The sequence below is a fragment of the Hemicordylus capensis genome, chromosome 1 (genome assembly GCF_027244095.1).
Source record: "Hemicordylus capensis ecotype Gifberg chromosome 1, rHemCap1.1.pri, whole genome shotgun sequence".
NCBI classification, from domain to species: Eukaryota; Metazoa; Chordata; class Lepidosauria; order Squamata; family Cordylidae; genus Hemicordylus; species Hemicordylus capensis.
Window position 1 is genome coordinate 217591616 of NC_069657.1, and position 17375 is coordinate 217608990.

Sequence of the window (17375 nt, forward strand, 5' to 3'; positions counted from 1 at the left end):
TATTTACAGGGTTTTATAGTCAAGGAAACCAGCAATGCTGATCAGTATTATTTGGCAACTGGCATTTTGGTTTAGTCTTTAACATGAATTCTATATGGGTAATATGTAAAGTGTCTGTGAGATGCTCTTTGAATCCTTTGAGGTATAAATTAAATATCATTTCTACACCCCATGATCAGCAGTGTAGTTGGATGATGCAAATACTGTGGACCTTATTTGATGAATGTTTAGGAATGAAATTGACGCCCAGAATGGAGCCCTTTGACATGATGACTTGAGGCACCTTTGATATGATGACTTGATATGATGATGTGTGGCACCTTCACACATTTTTCTGTGAAGCCACAACAGTCATTGTTAGCTGACAATTGTGTTGCTTCTGACTGAGTTGGAAAATAGGAGTGGTCAGCCGTCGCATTGCCTTTACTTCTTGCTGAAAATATCCCAGCCCCAAAGATATTATGAGCCCCCATAGATTCCATTGAAAGAAATGTCCTTGGGGGGCGGGGGCGGGCGGGCATAGGGTTTATTTATTTGTTTGCTTGTTTTTATTTAAAATATTTCTATACCGCCCTAAACTTGCGTCTCTGGGCGGTTCACAATTAATCAAATTATTCAGTATTAATTATAATAATCATCATAATTATTAATTTAATTATTTATTAATTATTTTAGGCAAGGAAGTGATTGTGAAAAGTAAAAGTGAAAAAGGGTGCTTAGGTCTTTACCTCAGTGTAAACCCCCTTCTCCTTTTCATTTATAGGCTGAACTACAACTTCTGCTTACCATCCACTCCCTTGTGCTAACCTGGGGGTGCTTAAGTCTGAGCATAAGCATTTTGGCAGTAGAGTGCCAGATTATGGGATGTGGCCTTAAATCTAATTCTATAATTAGTCAAAATGGGATGGATTAATTTGCAAAGGATTACTTGGATCTAATACGATGTGGGCCAATGGTGCAATTATGAGCAGATTCAATTTGCAGTTTGCTGTGTTAGATAATGGGGAGAGATGAGTGATTAGCCATTAATTCCTATTAATATAATCCTATCAGTTGCAGGAGGATCCAAATCCAATTTGTTTCAAAGAATTTGTACTGTGGATTAAGGCTTCACTGATAAAGAGATTGTTGCTGAGGTATGATTATTCCAGCATTTGTGACAGTGTGAGTTGCTTCTCCACATTCGTGTAGGAAAATTAAGCATGGTTCATCTATATAGATATATCCCAGTTGTATATGAAAGTCTTAAGGCTGATCAATGAAATGAAAAGCTATGTTTAATTGACTCCTATAAAGACATTTTCACTCCAAAGTACTTAAGGCTGCTATCTCAAACCTCTGCTTTTTGAAATAAATTGGACAATTCTTATTTGAAGATTGTATCTCTGATCCAGTGCTAACAATGCCTGAAGTGTAAGTTGTCACTTCCTATGTTTGGCTCTGGTGGGGAAATCACTGTGTGCTCCATTTTCCATGCCCAACAATAGGAACCCTGTATGCATGGACATCAGTGGATCACAGCAACAACCTTAATATCTAAACCCTTTATTTGACTCAGTGGTTCACTGGTTCAAACCAATAGTTTGTTGTGTTTGTGTGTGGTGGTGGGATATGGGACTATATGGGAAATGGCTAAGCAAGAGACAAAACTAGAGACCATTCGCTCTTAGATTTTCTTTTACAGTAATAAAGCTGCCTTCTGCAAGTGGTGTGGACTGCAAAGTGGTAAAGGTGGTGTGAGTTGAATGCATGTGAAATAATGAAGGGAAATTTGTTGAGAGGTTGTGGATTCTTCTTGCATCTTTCAAGTATAAGATGGAACAAGAAAGTGACACCAGCACCGAGGTGAAAGGTGAAGGAGGGGGCCCTATATCGATTCTGGATGGACTGACAAGGCTGTCTTCAGGGTGTGATAGTGATATTTTTATTCCCTAGGGAGAAGGGAGAAGAGCCACTCCAGGGGTTGGGCAGTGCAATCCTGTGCACAGTTACTCAGAAGTAAGCCACATGTTACAGTTGAATAGGATTGACTCCCTAAATGCATACAATTTGAAATTAGGCCAACAACAACCTTGGAAAGGGCCCAATAATTAAAGTACCAAATCCAGTCAATAACATTTGGTAGACTGTGTGTAAATAGGATGAAGATGATGATGGTGGTGGGGGTGATGATATAATTAATAAAAGGAAACTTCTGAGCTATTGTAAATGGGTTGTATGATTATAAAGTTGTTGCTATATATTGGGTTGTAGCATTTCTACACGACACGTTGAAGTTGTTTTAATGTAATGCTTCTGTCGTGGCTTTCTGTAAGTAGAGCTTGATTTAAAAGTCCTGGAGGAGGTTTCAGCGATGCTGCCCCTGCCCCTATGCTGTTAAGAGCACATGTTCTGTCCCCTCCCACCTGACACACCATTCTGTTCCACATACATGGGGGACAAAATGTCCAAACTGCCCCTATTCTTGTGGCATTCGGCCAAATGAGTAGGGGTGACTTGGATGGCCCATGATGGCGTGGAGTGGAATGGCACACTGAGTGGAGGAAGGTGAGGTGCTCACACTGGCGATCTTAATTGTGACGTGGCTGAGGCTGCCCAATGGTATAGTTTAAATCAACCCGGGCTGATTAATTGCATAAGTTCTAATGAATTTAAACTGCATACAATTACATTCATGTTACCACCCTTGCTTGAACCTATATACGTCAGACATGCATACACGTGTTGTAGCTGACACCGTCTTTGAAGAGCCATTCCCTGCTTCTTCTGAAATGGTGCTGCCGTGGCCAGTTTTAGAAGTAATTGTATTTTAAAAATAGTATTTTGTTTTTAAAAATATCAGTTCCTGCTGAATTGGAAGGACACTTCCTTATTGATCAAAACTTTTTGAATTGATTAATGTTAACAGATGAATTGAACATATGGTACAGTCCTATCTGCAAGGTGTTTGAGAGCTCAGGAGGGAGAGTTCTTTTTCTGCCTCAGCTACAGTGGAAGGTAAGGGCAGCACTACTAATTAATACTGTCTGGAGACATGGAGTTAAACTTCCAAATACAGTAATTTATAGATATCTATAAAGTTCCAATAAAGTAGTTAAAGTTCCAAATAGAGTAGTTTATAGATAAGACCTAACATGCCTTTTTGCTAGCTACATACAGGAAGAGGGGAAGGGGAGAAAAGGAAGTCTCTCTCTCCAGGTGAGAGAGTGAAACTTGAGACTATCAGTCTAACAAAGGGGAAGTAGAGTAGAGAAAGAGTAGTCAGAGAGGGGGATTCCCTTGCTCAGTACCCCTAGTGCTCCTAGTGGTCAAAAGGGTTGCTGGTGCTAAGAATTGAGGCCATCAGAAGATGCATCTCCAACACAAGAAACCCTGAGGATTTGTGAGAATGCTCAGAATTTACTGTTATCATAGAATTATAGAATTGGAAGAGAACCTAGAGAGTTTCTAAGTTGCAGCATATTTGACAGATGAAAACCTCCAGCAAAGGAGAGCTTTTGCTTTACAGTTCGGAAATTCTACCTCATTGTTGTTAGAGATTTCTATCCCTTCAGTTTCCACCAGAGTTCATTGAAGTAAACACATTCATTCATTCATTCATTCATTCATTCATTCATTCATTCATTCATTCATTTATTACATTTCTATATCACCCCATACAAAAAAGTTCCTGGGTGGTACACAATCTAAAAGCCATTTAACACTGACACAGTTTAAACACCTCCTCAGATGATTTTAATAGGCAGCAGGGTTGATAACGAAGAAGTTCTCTGAAATACCTTGGATCCAAGCCATTTAGGGCTTTATAGGTAATGACCAGCACCTTGTATTTTGCCCGAAAACTTATTGGTAGCCCGTGTTGTTCTTTGAAGATGGGTGTAATATGAGCATTTCGGGCAATATCAGAAACCAACCTGGCTGCTGCATTCTGTACTAAATGCAGTTTCCATACAAAGGCAGCCCTACGTAGAGCACATTGCAGTAGTCAAGCCTGGATGTTACCAGCACATGCATCACTGTTTTAAGGTCCTTTATCTCCATAAGTGGACGTAGCTGACGAATCAGCCAAAGCTGATAGAAAGTACTCTTGGCCACTTCCTCAACCTGAGAAATCAGGGAGAGGTTTGGGTCCAGAAATACTCCCAGACTAGGCACCTGCTCTTTCCAGGGAAGTGCAACTCTGCCCAGAACAGGCAGATCTAAACCACTTCCTAAGTCTCAACTTCCCACAATGATTACCTCTGTTTTGCTTGGATTCAGCCTCAGTTTGTTCTCCCTCATCCAGCCCATTACCACCTCCAGGCAGGCATTTAGGGAAGTTAGGCCATTTCCTGATGAAGCTGACATGGAGCAATAGATTTGTGTGACATCAGCATATCGAACAAAAATCAAATCCCCTGATGATCTCTCCCAGCGGTTTCATGTTGATGTCAAAAAGCATTGGAGACAGTATGGAGCCTTTTGGGACTCCATACCAGAGCTCTTGTTTTGAAGAGCAACAGTCTCTAAGTAACACAGTCTGGAGCCTACCTGAGAGGTAGGAACAGAACCACTGCAAAGCCATGCCTCCCAATCCCAACTCCTTCAGGCGCCCCAGAAGGGTACCATGGCTGATGGTACTGAAAGCTACCAAGATATCCAAAAGGATCAACAGTCACACTCCTCCTGTCACATTCTAATTGGAGATCATCCAACAGGCTGACCAAGCGTGTTTCAACCCCACATGAAATTCAAGTCAAATGAATTGAATTTGGGTGTGTAGTTGAATCTATAGTCCTATTTAGAAGCCATTGTTTCTGTTTTATAGCTGCTTCCCTTGTAAACACAAGAGATCTTATGATTGTTTAACTAAGCTTTATTCAGAAACAACTTCATGTTTCTCCTTCTCCTTTCCCTCCTTTTCTTTTCTGACTCCACCCCCCACATTCTCTACAGGATCCCCATTCAGACAAACTTCTAATTAACACAAACTTCTAATTAACATAGAACACATCCCTCCCCTTTATAACAACCAGAATTTAATTGATTTAAAATTTGGTGACAAAATCTTGAAGTCCTTTAGGTAGTCTCCTGTCATGCACATCTCTCCTAATTCTTGGTGTCTCTGGCACAGGAGCTGTTAATTATTTGTTTTCTGGTACAGAGAATTGTCTATCATTTTCCTCAGCCTCCTCTGTCAGGTCAAAACTGAAGGCAAGATCCAATTCCTCTCCATTCCCTCTCTTCTCATAGCATGCATGCTTGGAAATCTCAAACTGTTCCATTTCTTTCCATCATCCAATATGATGGAATCTCCTTGGATTTCGATTACTAGGAACTTCCCTTTCTCACTTTATAAGGCAGCCATACTCAAACAAAGTCCCCAACCTAAAATGTTTGCTATTTCGCACACCATTTCTGATTCACATATATTTTATATTTTTGTAAGATCTCCCTTACCTGATCATGAATCTCCGCAATCTCAGGGTGAGATGGCATGGAAAGCCCTATCATTTGTTGCCATTGGGTAGGTTTGCTGGTAGCTTTGCATCCTCTCAGTAGTTCAAAAGGTTATTTTCCTGTAGTAGAATGAGGAGTAGTATGATAAGCAAATAGAGTTTCATGGATTCCCTCCTTCCAGGCTTGTTGTTGTGTAGCCAGTTGTAAACTTCCTTTCATTAATCTGCTCATTCTTTCCACTAAGCCATTCCCTCAAGGATGGTACAAGGAAAGAGTATTGTATTTTAACCCATAGTAATGCAAATATTGCTCCATTTCAAATGAGATGAGCTGTGTTCCATTGTCAGTCACTAGTTCTTTAGGAAGACCTTCTCTAGTAAAAACTACAGCCATGAACTGGATCATCTTGCTTGTAGTAAGGTTGCCAGCAAATGAAACTTCTGACCACCTGGAGCAGTAATCCACCTCCACTATAACAAATGTTTGTTTTGTGGGTTGGTTATCAAAAGGCCCCATTATATCCAGAGTGAGTTTCCCCCAGGGACCATTGGGATACTCTGCTGGACTCAAGGGGGTGGTAAAGGTCTTCTGTGATATGTCACATACAGCACAAGCCACATAGTGCCTGATTACATTTTCAATATGTTTGTCCATACCTGGCCACCAGGAACTTTTTCTGATTCATCTTTTAGTCAAACTCATGCCCAGGTGACCTTTGTGGGCAATTTTGATCACTTTTCCTTGTAAGGAGGTTGGCACCACCAAACCATCAGTCCTCAGCACGAGCTCATTGAGAAGGGACAGCTCACTCACTATGTACATGTATGGTTGAAGAAGTTCAGGTACCTTGTTTTTGCATGGCCATCCATTAGTTATGTAAGGTTTAAGTTCAGTAAGCACTTGATCAGCACTGAGGGCTGCTTTCCACTGAGAAGACGTGATCACTCTATGAGTGGATTACTACTCCTTCATCCTCTTCTTCTGTTATCTCCTCTTGGCTTGGAAGTGGAAGTTGAGATAAACAATCTGCAGTTGTATTCCTAAGACCTGGAAGGTATTCCACCTGAAATTCGAAGTGTTTAAGTGTGGCGATCCATTTGGCTGTTCTTAGCATTAATCGACTAGTAAATAAAGCAGGGGTTTATCGTCTGACCCTAAAGTGAATTTTCTGCCCCACAAGTAATCCTGAAGTGCCTCACTGCCCAGAAACATGCTAGAGCTTCTTTTTCAATGACAGAATACATCTTCTCTAATTCAGTAAGCACTTTGGAAGCAAAGGGAACTGTAACTTCCCTGTCCCCTTTTTGCTGAGTCAAGACAGCACACAAGCCATATTTAGAAAAGACAGTGGTTACAATAGTGTGCCTAATTTTGTCAAAAGAAGTGAGAGCAGCGCTTTCAGCAATGGCCAATTTGATAGTCTGAAAACTAGCCTTGCAGAATGCATCACAGTTAAATGCTACATTCTTTTTTTTAAAAAAAGCTGACACAGTAAAGCAACTTTTGAGGCAAATAGTCTTACACATTTAGAGTAATACAGAGTCCTAAAAATGATCAAAGTCCATCCTTGTTGTGTGGCTCTGGTGCTTCCCAAATAGCTTTCACTAAGTCTGTTTTGGGATGTACAGCACTCAGAGATATTGTGTGTCCTAAGTACGTCGATGACTCTGAATGTGTGCAAACCGGACATTTCTCTGCGGAGATAATAAGTCCGTGTTGTCAGAGTTTTCTTCTGTCAGTTTAGCATCATGCTCCTCAATGGTTTTGCCATTGAGGCAAAATGTCATCCTGTGATGCCAACTGTAGTTCCAAAAATTGTATGCATAATTCTTTGAAATACTGAAGCTGCAGAGGCTAATCCAAAGGGTAATCTTTTGAACTGAAAAAGGTCCCCTGGGGTAATGAAGGCTGTGTACTTGTGTATATAGAACTTTTGAGCAGAGGAATTTGATGATAGGCCAAAGACAAGTGCAAAGTTGAGAACATGGAGGCCACTTTCAGAGTAAGCATCATTTCATTGATATTGGATAATGGATGACAATTCACTACCATGTTGAAGTTCACATCTTGTGTACCATTTGATTTTCATACAAGAACAATGGGAGAGACCCATTCTGATGAATCAACAGTCTCTATGATGTCAGCATGCCGTAGTCTTGAAAGCTCCTCTTTAAGTGGTTGGTGCAGTGCTATGGGTATGTTCCTCACTTTGTGTTGTGCAGGTATTACATTTGCCTTCATCTGAATATTATGTTTGAAATGTATGGCAGTGCCAGGAGTATCAGCAAAAATGTCAGAGCAATCTGCAGTCATCTGCATATGGATGCGCCGTCATCTGTAATACAGATTCTGTGCTATTTGGGACTAACACTGTCTGTAGAACTGCAGTGGTCATCTAGTGATCAACAGAGTCCAAGATATGAGTCCGACAAATATTTATATACCACTTTTCAAGATGGATGGGGGAAAGTACCTTCAGGGGTTGTGCAGGTCAGGAAGCTGAAGAAACAATCAGCAGCAGCAATAGTAGAGTGTAGCAGTTCAGGAATGTAGCCCCAATAATGCAATGAAAGGACGATGCAAGAAGAACCTTCACAAGCTTTGCAGGCTCACACACACAGGTGGTTCAAAATCTTTTCACCAAATGTTTTACAGCTGCTTCCCTCATAAACACAGAGTAATCTTGTGTTTAACTAAGCTTTATTCAGAAACAGCTCAATTTTTCTCCTTCTCATTTCCCTCCTCTTCCCTTCTGACTCCACCCCCCACACTCTCTCAGAGGCATATCTAGGGAAAATAGCATCTAGGGCAAGCACTGAAATTGTGCCCCCTGTCCAAATATCTGACACCCATCTTTCAATAACTTTACCATAATATCACCTGAAAAATACCAGTCAAGCTTGTTAATCTTTTAATATTTCAAAAACTATTTAGCAGTGGATGTAGCCAGACCAAAAAATGCTGGAAAACTACAAATTTCAGCATGCTGGGGCTCATGAAACACCCAAATACTATGTGGAGGCGTACTTGGAAAACTAAACAGAAGTGCCTCTCTAATTCTCTACTATGCATTGTAGCATCACTATTACATAAGTTTTAAAAATCAATGGAGAATTTGGCTTTTCCCAGATACTCTGAACATAATTAAAGGATATGCAGAGTAAACTGTGCCACTGCTTGGAATATATTCTAGTATTTCAGAAAGACAGTTAAAATGAGAGAAAAAGAGCAAGAAACTCCCAGTGGGCCTTAATACTAAGGATTTCACACTGATTCAAAGACAAACTCACCATTAATAGCCATATTATTAAGACATCACATTTAACTCACTTATCACAAGAAGCAAAGTAAGAGCAAATGAATACAATCCTAGCTCATAAGCTTCAGGTCAGTATTCACAAGCCTTGATTCTCTGTACATAGTGCCAAACTAAATATGTGTACAGTGACATATTATATTAAACTTATTTATTTATTTATACCTGTAGCCCCTTCAGAGGGCTTCCTAAAGGCCGTGGGGGGAGTCTTCAAAGGTTCCCCCTGCCCCTGCTGGCCTCTAGGGCCTCGCAGGGACCATTTGAGCATGTGCAGTGGCCTTTAAAAAAAAAAATTAAATGGCTGCTGGGGGGGGGGGGAAGGCCACCATGCATGCTCAAATGGCTTCTGCAAGGCCTGGCATGGACTAGGAACTCACAGAGGCTCTTTGAGCATGCACAGTGGCCATTTTGTTTTCGGTGGCCATTTTTTTTAAGTTTAGAAAATTGTGCCCCCCTTCAGGTGGCACCCGGGGCACGTGCCCTGCCTGCCCTACCCTAGATACGCCCCTGTACTCTCTATAAGATCTCCACTGAGCAAACTTCTAATTAACAAAACATAAAAGATTGCTGGATAGAATACAACAGTTTCTCTTCAGACAGTAAAGCAATATAAACTCAGGCACAGAATTCTGTTAGAAAGTGCTAAGGCAGCAGAAATTATTCAAGGTTTTTCACTGAAAGAATGTTTTGAAAGGGGGGGGGAAGTATTGTAGAGACCCGCTATATAACCAGCTGCTTTCATTTATACTTAACATCCCGATTTTATACCCCCATTGCAAGAAATTGCATTGTGACAATTTTAGAACAATAACGAGAAAATCATTGAGATGTCAAAATAATAGAAAGGTTGACCTAATGTGCTAGCTTAATCAGTTTTCTCCTTATTTTAAACCTAATTATAATGGAGAGTGCTACATCGATGGATGAAGCAAACTGCCTGCCATTAAAGGGGTGTTTTTTAAAAAAATCAATGCACTGATATTGTAACAGAAGACCTTTAAAGAAGGGAAGTTTAAGGGCATTTTATTTGTGTTCAATCCAATTGGTGACTTCAGTTCTTCTTTCCTTGCTTGTGCAGCTTCAGATGTTACTGCAAGGCTTATTTATTTATTTAAAATATTTATACCCTGCCCTTCCAGTACACTACAGCTTGTGGCGGCTCACAACATTAATAAAATGGATACAATGTAAATTTAAAGATTAGTAAAGTTAAGTGAGCGAAAAAACCAGGCTAAAATCAAATTTAAAATTACTTGTTTTTTAAAAAAGTTTCAAATTAAAAGTTATTAATAACAAGCTAAAAACTGAGGACTATAAAAACTAAAGAACCTACTAGAGATCAGCAGCAGATAAAATGTTAAAAATTCTATTTTAAAAGATGTGTTTTAATTGTTTTTTTAAAAAACACGGAGGGAGAGAGTATGGTAGAGCTCTTCAGGAAGGGTGTTCCAAAGCCAAGGGGCAAAAACTGAAAAGGTCCTGTCTCTAGTCCCTGCCAACGAGATCTCTGTTAGTGGTGGGGCCATGAGCAGGGCCTGAGACGCCAAGCAGAGGGCCCTGGCAGGTTCATTGTAGAGAGTACTATTTTATATAAGACTTGGAGTTCTCCTCAGTTTAACACTTCATCAAGAAATACTTAAGAGAATGAAAACAGAAAATGTTGACATTGGCCTACACATCTAGAAGGATGCCAACAGGGGTTGTGTAACCTATCAGGGTAACTCATTGCATTGCCAATACTTCGTCACATTTAAGAAGTTTTGTTCTTGTATGAAATGTAAATCTGATCTTCTCTCACTTGAAACCTTTGCTTTTATTCTGTGGCCTTGAAAAACAGTGACGTGCCTTTCCTTTTCTCCAGTATACCAAGCTTTAAGAATGTTTTCATAATTCTTCTTGAGATTAAATGTTCGCATAAAACTCGGTGAACTGCTTTGAAATGAAGACCAGAGGACTTCAGAACATTAGGTTCCCCAGATTTCTTCTAAGGACACAGACATTTTATCTATCACAAAACAAGCTTTCAACCTGCTCCAGGGGAGTCAGTCTCTCACTGCTCCCTCACTGAAGCTCCTGTTGCCTTCTTAGTTACACTGGCAGAATAGTGCTTCTGTGCATGCACAGAGGCCACGTGAGAGCCGGAGCTGTGCCAATGTGCGGGGTGCCACTGCTCAAGGCAACTTGCAGGTGTGGCAGTACTGCTAGTAAGGACCTTCTAATTTATTTGTAAAGGTGCCTGGTGCCGCCCCCACCAGCCCCCACTGGATAACATATCTTATATATTCTAATACATCTTTAAATTTTTTTAAAAAAATTAAGGTATACGCTGAAGCATAAGTCTTTGTTATTTAGGAAAAAGAGACCCAGTATTTCCTGAATTATTAGCCTCTGAAGCCCCCCTAATTACAGGGCAAAATCAACTAAGGGTGCTTCCATTGATTTTGTCCACTGAAGGTTCTGATGCCAGATTTGGGAGGGGCAGGTTTTAGATAGTGACTTCTGGTTCTGAAAGTAGTTTCATAAGGAGCATCTTTGAGCAATCTGGCTCTTCTGTAGTTAAACATTCCTTCCTTTGATGGGCTTTTCTTCTTCCTTCAACGGAGGCGACAAGGAGGTGGCAAGTGGCCTTGTGAGGACACACATGGTGGGGTGAGGTGGCAGAAGAGAAGACAAGGTGGCCGTGAGATAGCTGGGGGCCTTGCCAAGAGCCACTGTTAACGTCTCTTTCACACAGTGCCCAATCTAATTTTCCTTTTCAAAAAGCCTCCATTTTCATTTATCTAAAAACCTTTGGTTTAAGATGAGAGTTAAGGTTATTTCACTCACGTTCTAAAAAGCATGAAAATTGCAAATTAAGGTGGCCATCTTAACTTCCACACCATATAAGCTGTAAAGACGTTGTAAAGTATAGCATAGCATAGCATAGCATAGCATAGTAAAGTAAAGTAAAGTGCGCCATTGAGTCAGCGTTGACTCCTGGCAACCACAGAGCCCTCTGTGGTTTTCTTTGGTAGAATACAGGAGTGATTTACCATTGCCTCCTCCTGCACAGTGTGAGATGATGCCTTTCAGCATCTTCCTATATCTCTGCTGCCAGATATAGGTGTTTTCCATAGTCTGGGAAGCATACCAGTGGGGATTTGAACCGGCAACTTCTGGCTTGATAATCAAGTCATTTCCCCGCTGCGCCATTAGGTGGTACAGCCTCATATATTATGCTGCTTTAGAAATGAGGCTAAAGGAACCCACACTTTGCCTTGGTCTTTCAGCTCAAGATTGAGCTGGGGAGGGATGCATCCACACTTCAATGCAACAGTAATATACTGAATCAGGCCATTGGTCAATCTAGCTCAGTATTGTCTACACAGACTGGCAGCAGCTTTTCCAATGTTACAGGCAGGAGTCTTTCTCAACCCTATCTTGGAGATGCCAGATGCAAGCATGCAGATACTCTTCCCAGAGCGGCCCCATCCCTTAAGGGGAATATCTTACAGTGCTCACATGTACAGTAGTCTCCCATTCAAATGGAAACCAGGGCAGATCCTGCTTAGCAAAGGGGACAATTCATGCTTGCTACCATGAGACCAGCTTTCCTTACCTGTGAATAGTAAGGAAAGGATGCTCCTGAGAAAGGATGCACGATTTACTTCTGAGTAATGTAGTCTACTCATACGTAAGGTAGTGGTCTACTTGTGAGTGAAGGTAGGGCCCCACTGGTGAGTAAAAGTATATCCCTACTCACAGGTAAGCAGTCAGCCTTACTAATGAATCAATGCTCAACATTACCTGTGAATGTGTGAGCCCTACTCCTAAGTAAGGTCCACTAATGAGTACAAGTTGATGGTCTGCTCAGAACAGGATGCAAAGTAAGGGCATGGGGTGTGCTTGTGAGTAAGAGGGGTTGAAGTAAAGGTGGAGGTGCATGAAACCTCATTTCTAAAGCAGATTAATATATGGGACTATATGAAGTCTTTACTGTTTATATGGCATGGAAGTTGAAATGGGCACCTTAATTTGCAATTTTCATGCTTTTTAGAGCATGAGTGAAAATTGAAATAATCTTAAGTCTTGCCTTAAACTGAACGTTTTTGAATAAATTAGCCTCATCTGCTCCACTCGCTTGATTCATAGAGCAGAATTCTTCTTACTAGGACATGTAACGGTCTCACTAGTTGGATAAAATCCAATTTATTGTATTAAAGCTGCAGCCATGAATGCAAGCTCTTTACTGGATCGTGAGAGTTCTCTGTGTGATTGATTGGCCGGCCGGCCATACATTCTAATGGGTGGACCAATAAGAAGGCAAGTAGACCTTCTGTTTTGCCTCTCCATGTTGCCCAGGAAACACAGTAACAAGGTGCTAAATGGTGGATCCAAAGAAGTACTTGACTGTTCCTTCCACATCTGGTTTGCCACCAAGTCAGAGTGAGGCAAGACAGGAGTGGAGGGGCTGTTAGGAAAAGACTGTTGAGTGTATGGGCTCAGGGTATGGGTATGGGTAAGGGCACAGGATGGAAGAGCTGGAGTCTGGGCACATGTAGGGAGGCTGGAATGTTCTTTCCCTGGTTTGGATTTGCTCACATTTGTGTGTCATTCTCCTGTGTTCTTTTGACTCCTTTGAAGACCCCTTTCTGTCTGTCTCACACTGTAGATCTGTCAACTGTCTGTATCTGGCCTGGTCTTTGTACCCACCATTTGTCCCTGGTCTTCTCTGTATAAGGGTATGTGTTCATTGTTTGCCCTTCACCAAGCTGGTTCTCTGTTTTCATGAGTAATGTTCTGTCTATATCGCTCTGTTTGAGGGCTTGCGGATACAAGATGAAATTCCGACATGGAAGTCATCAGGTTCTCCTAATGGTAGAAATTTCTAGGTTGTCCTCTTTTAATCTGTGGGAGTTTGGGAAGACCTTACATGGGAGAGAGGGGTTATTAGAGGGATTATTTGTTCTTTGCTTTCCTCCTCCTCCAGCTCTTGGTGTCACCAGTGAATCTTGAATGGTTCCACAAATGTGGAACATTCTGAAGCTGTTGTTTTAGGAGAGTGAATAGCCATTCTAAAGCCAGGGGCTGTCTGCCATGGGCATAACGATAGGGGGGCAGGGGGGGCACGTGCCCCGGGTGCCACTTGCTGGGGGGGCACCAAAAAGTGCCCCGCCAATCCCTGAAAATTTCTGGGTGAAAAAAATTTTTTTTGCCGCTGAATTTTTTTTTTTTTTTTGCCGCCACCACCACCACCACCACCACACAGACTGACCGAGCAGCCAATTGTCTGCACCAGAGAAACCCGCCGGGCGGCAGCTGCGAGCAGCAGGAAGCGGGGGAAAGGGAGGGCGCCGGGCGGCTCTGTGCGGCTGGATGGGGGTGTTCGCCTTCACACCTGTCTCCCTCTGCCTTCCCTCTCGCCCTGCCCACCGTTCCCGCCCTCCCGTTCGCAGCAGCAAAAGGTGGAAGGAAGCCCACGCCCACCAGTGCCGCACTTTCCGATCACCATTTTAGAGGCAAGGGGGTCGGTCCTCGGTGTCCTCCTCGCCCGCACCTCCTTCTTCAGGAGTCCCCCCACGCAAAGCCAAGCGAAGCCTGCAAGTAAGTGCGTGCAGGCCGTGGCTTCGTAAGTGCAGCTAGGAATGACTGCAGCAAGAGAAAGCTCAGCTGTTTCTGGCAACATAAAGCAATGATTCACACTGAAGCGCGACAAGTTTATGTATAAAAATAATATGCAACGACCCTATTGTTTACAATTCTATATCCCAAGCGGGCCATTTCCCAATGAGCATGACTGTAGATCTGCGTGTCGTGACTCGCGACGAGGAGGGAGGTGGCGAGAGAGCAGAGAAATTCATGCGGTGTCGGGCACCGTTTCGTTTCCTTCCCACACGTTGCATATCCTCAAGGGAAAGCTCAGGTGGTTGTCAAGGCAACCCAGTCACTCCCTGCTCTGCTTCCCCCGCCTCCTTCCTTGAGTCCGCTTGCATTTGAATGGACTCACGTGGACTGTCCCGAGATAATTAGAAAACAATCCCGCGCTGTTTGAACGTTTCTCAGACCACGAGGCGCTGCTGCTGCTCCCTCCGAGCTTGCTATACGCCACGCCAGCAGAGTGGCAAGAGAGTGGAATGGGGCTGCAGCGACGGTCGCCTCAGCCGCCTCCACATCTCCCCACAACCACAACGCTTCCTAGCGTGGATGATCTCCCAGGGCTCACCCACCCCCACCCGCGCAATACACACACCCCTCCAAGTTTTTCTGCAGGGAAAAACTTCTGTAGGAAGCAGGCTTGCGCCTAACACTTGCAAGCAAAGTCAGGGTCAACATTAGCAAAGCAGGATCCTGTAAACGAAAAGGAGCCTCCAGCAGCCCAAGGTGGGTGACGCGATGGGCCGGACTGGGCTTCCGTTCCGTCGCAGCAGCCGACCAAAGAGCAAGCACCCCCGCGGGGGTAAGACGTCCTCCCTCCCACCGGCCACCAGAAGCTCTTGGAACAAGCCCTGGAGGGAGAGCCTGCCCCAGCGCCTGAACCGGACTGCCCCCATTGGAGTCCCCCAGGTTTGGTTTTGCTTAAGGTTTTCAACGGGATCAAGTTTCTTAGGACGGGGTTTCTTTTGGTACTTTTGTTGTTGTTGTTGTTGGCTGAAGCGAATTCCTTTGGGGGGAGTCTGAGAAAAGACGTTGCCTAAGCAACCGCGGGTTTGTTGCTTCTTTTATAGAACGTTGGCCGCTTCCCGCCCTCGGGAGTTTGAGAAGAGCCCCTCCTTTTTGTGGCTGGGGAGGGGGTACTTAAAAAACATGCGCGGATAAAGCTGCCATTGACTCCCCCAGGTTTGGTTTTGCTTAAGGTTTTCAACGGGATCAAGTTTCTTAGGACGGGGTTTCTGTGGGTACTTTTGTTGTTGTTGTTGTTTGTTTTTGGAAGCCTAAGGCAGTAATAGGGTTGAGCATATATACATTTCTGGCAGTGATGTGAATTCAGTTCGTCCCTGGGTCCGCCTTAAGCCAATCAAACAGACACAGTGGGAATCAATTAGAGGCTTGGTTTAATGCTCTGCAGAAGCAGGTAGACAATGGGGCTCACGCTCCACATTGAATACAAATTGGTTATAGGTGCATCTTACATTTATACAGACAATCTGAATGATGCTGACATAGTATACGTGGCAGTAAAATGGTGGACTAAGTATCTAGTACGCATGCGAATGATTCATTGTCCATCTGGTGATCACTCCTTATTTGGTTACATCCTGTTTTATTAACTTCTCAGCAAAGAATGGTGAGAACCAAGTTTCTTTAGATACAATTTAGTGGAGAGAGATAATCATGTGAGGCCGTGTCCTTGAGCTGGGCTGGGGTTACTTTAAGTTAGAATTAGGTTTTCTAAGCAAACTTGGAGATGCTTCAGTATTCTATGTAAAATGGAGTTACTTTGGTTTACTCAAACACATCAATTCCCCCCTGAAACAATTGGATCATCCTGAATCTTCAGGATGTCTTTAAAGTTTGTAAAGGTACAGCTATATGTATGGGTCTTACATTATGGCAAGGTTGAAAGGTTCTCATAAACATTTGGTTTAAAGCTGTAATGCATTGTAAGCAGCAACATGTGATTATCAATACAAAGAGAATACATGCTATAACTAGAATTATCTTCTGTGCCTATAAATCAATAGGCTCTCCATATTAGTTAATGAAAGTTCTAACTGTTTGAAAATATTAACAGTAGCTCTTTCTAACACACAAACTCTTAATCTTGGAATATAGTTCTTGCCCATTGATGGAACTTTGTGTTTTGTGTGGCTAAAGGGTTTGGAACATATGTGGTTTTGGGATGCCTTAAACATTTGTGATGCATTAAGCATAGTTTTTACAGAAATGGTATGTGCTATGGCAGGCACATTGCATACAATATTCTAGAGCTACAAGCATAATTATATAATTCTATACATCACACACACATATCCTTAACCACCCATATCTGGCATGATTTGATATATATATAAAAATTTTACACATAACAGCAAAGTGTACATATAAAGATCATACAACTTATAGCAAGCAACATGATTTTAACCCATCTTTATCCCAAATAAAGTACAAATAACAGTCTTGCATTGTGGAACCAGATGCTTCTGGTGATTAATGGGTTATCAGCTTGTGGAAAGCGATAGCAATGACAAGTCATGTATAATCACACTGATTAATACAAGTGTCTATAAAATTTTAGGTAAGGCTTGGGCCAGCTTAATGTCTTAGAGCATAAAGGGATCAGTAACTTGGGGATAGGTGCAGACTTGCAGGTAAATGCTCTGGTTGAAACAATGAGATGATTGGCACAATATATAAGTGAAACAATAAGGAAATGACTGGAGAGCAAGCATGTGAGGTCCATGACCTTACAGCACAGGAGATAGCAAGGTTTTCAATATAATGATAGCACATAGTCACTACAAGAAAGTAATATAAGAAAGTGGTGCAAATCATCAACTCCCACCCCCCTTAGTGTCCTCTAAAGTCTGTCATGGCCAAAAAGGAAGCCATGGAGATCTTTAGAATTCAAAATCTGGGTACTTTTGTTGTTGTTGTTGTTTGTTTTTGGAAGCCTAAGGCAGTAATAGGGTTGAGCATATAT

General features: G+C 42.3%; 1 protein-coding gene across 6 annotated transcripts in view; it reads left to right on the forward strand.

Annotated features, from left to right (window-relative positions):
- Positions 1 to 17375, forward strand: part of PLCL1 (phospholipase C like 1 (inactive)) — a 339121-nt gene that overhangs the window by 243430 nt on the left and 78316 nt on the right. The window contains exon 1 of one of the 6 annotated variants that reach the window (XM_053277844.1): positions 13095 to 13185. The exons of 4 other annotated variants lie outside the window; for them this stretch is intronic. In XM_053277844.1, coding sequence (XP_053133819.1) covers positions 13120 to 13185 — 66 coding nt within the window. In that variant the 5' untranslated portion in view covers positions 13095 to 13119. Of the gene's footprint in view, positions 1 to 13094; positions 13186 to 17375 lie in introns of those variants that run through there. One more of the 6 variants, XM_053277862.1, reaches the window with a different exon arrangement.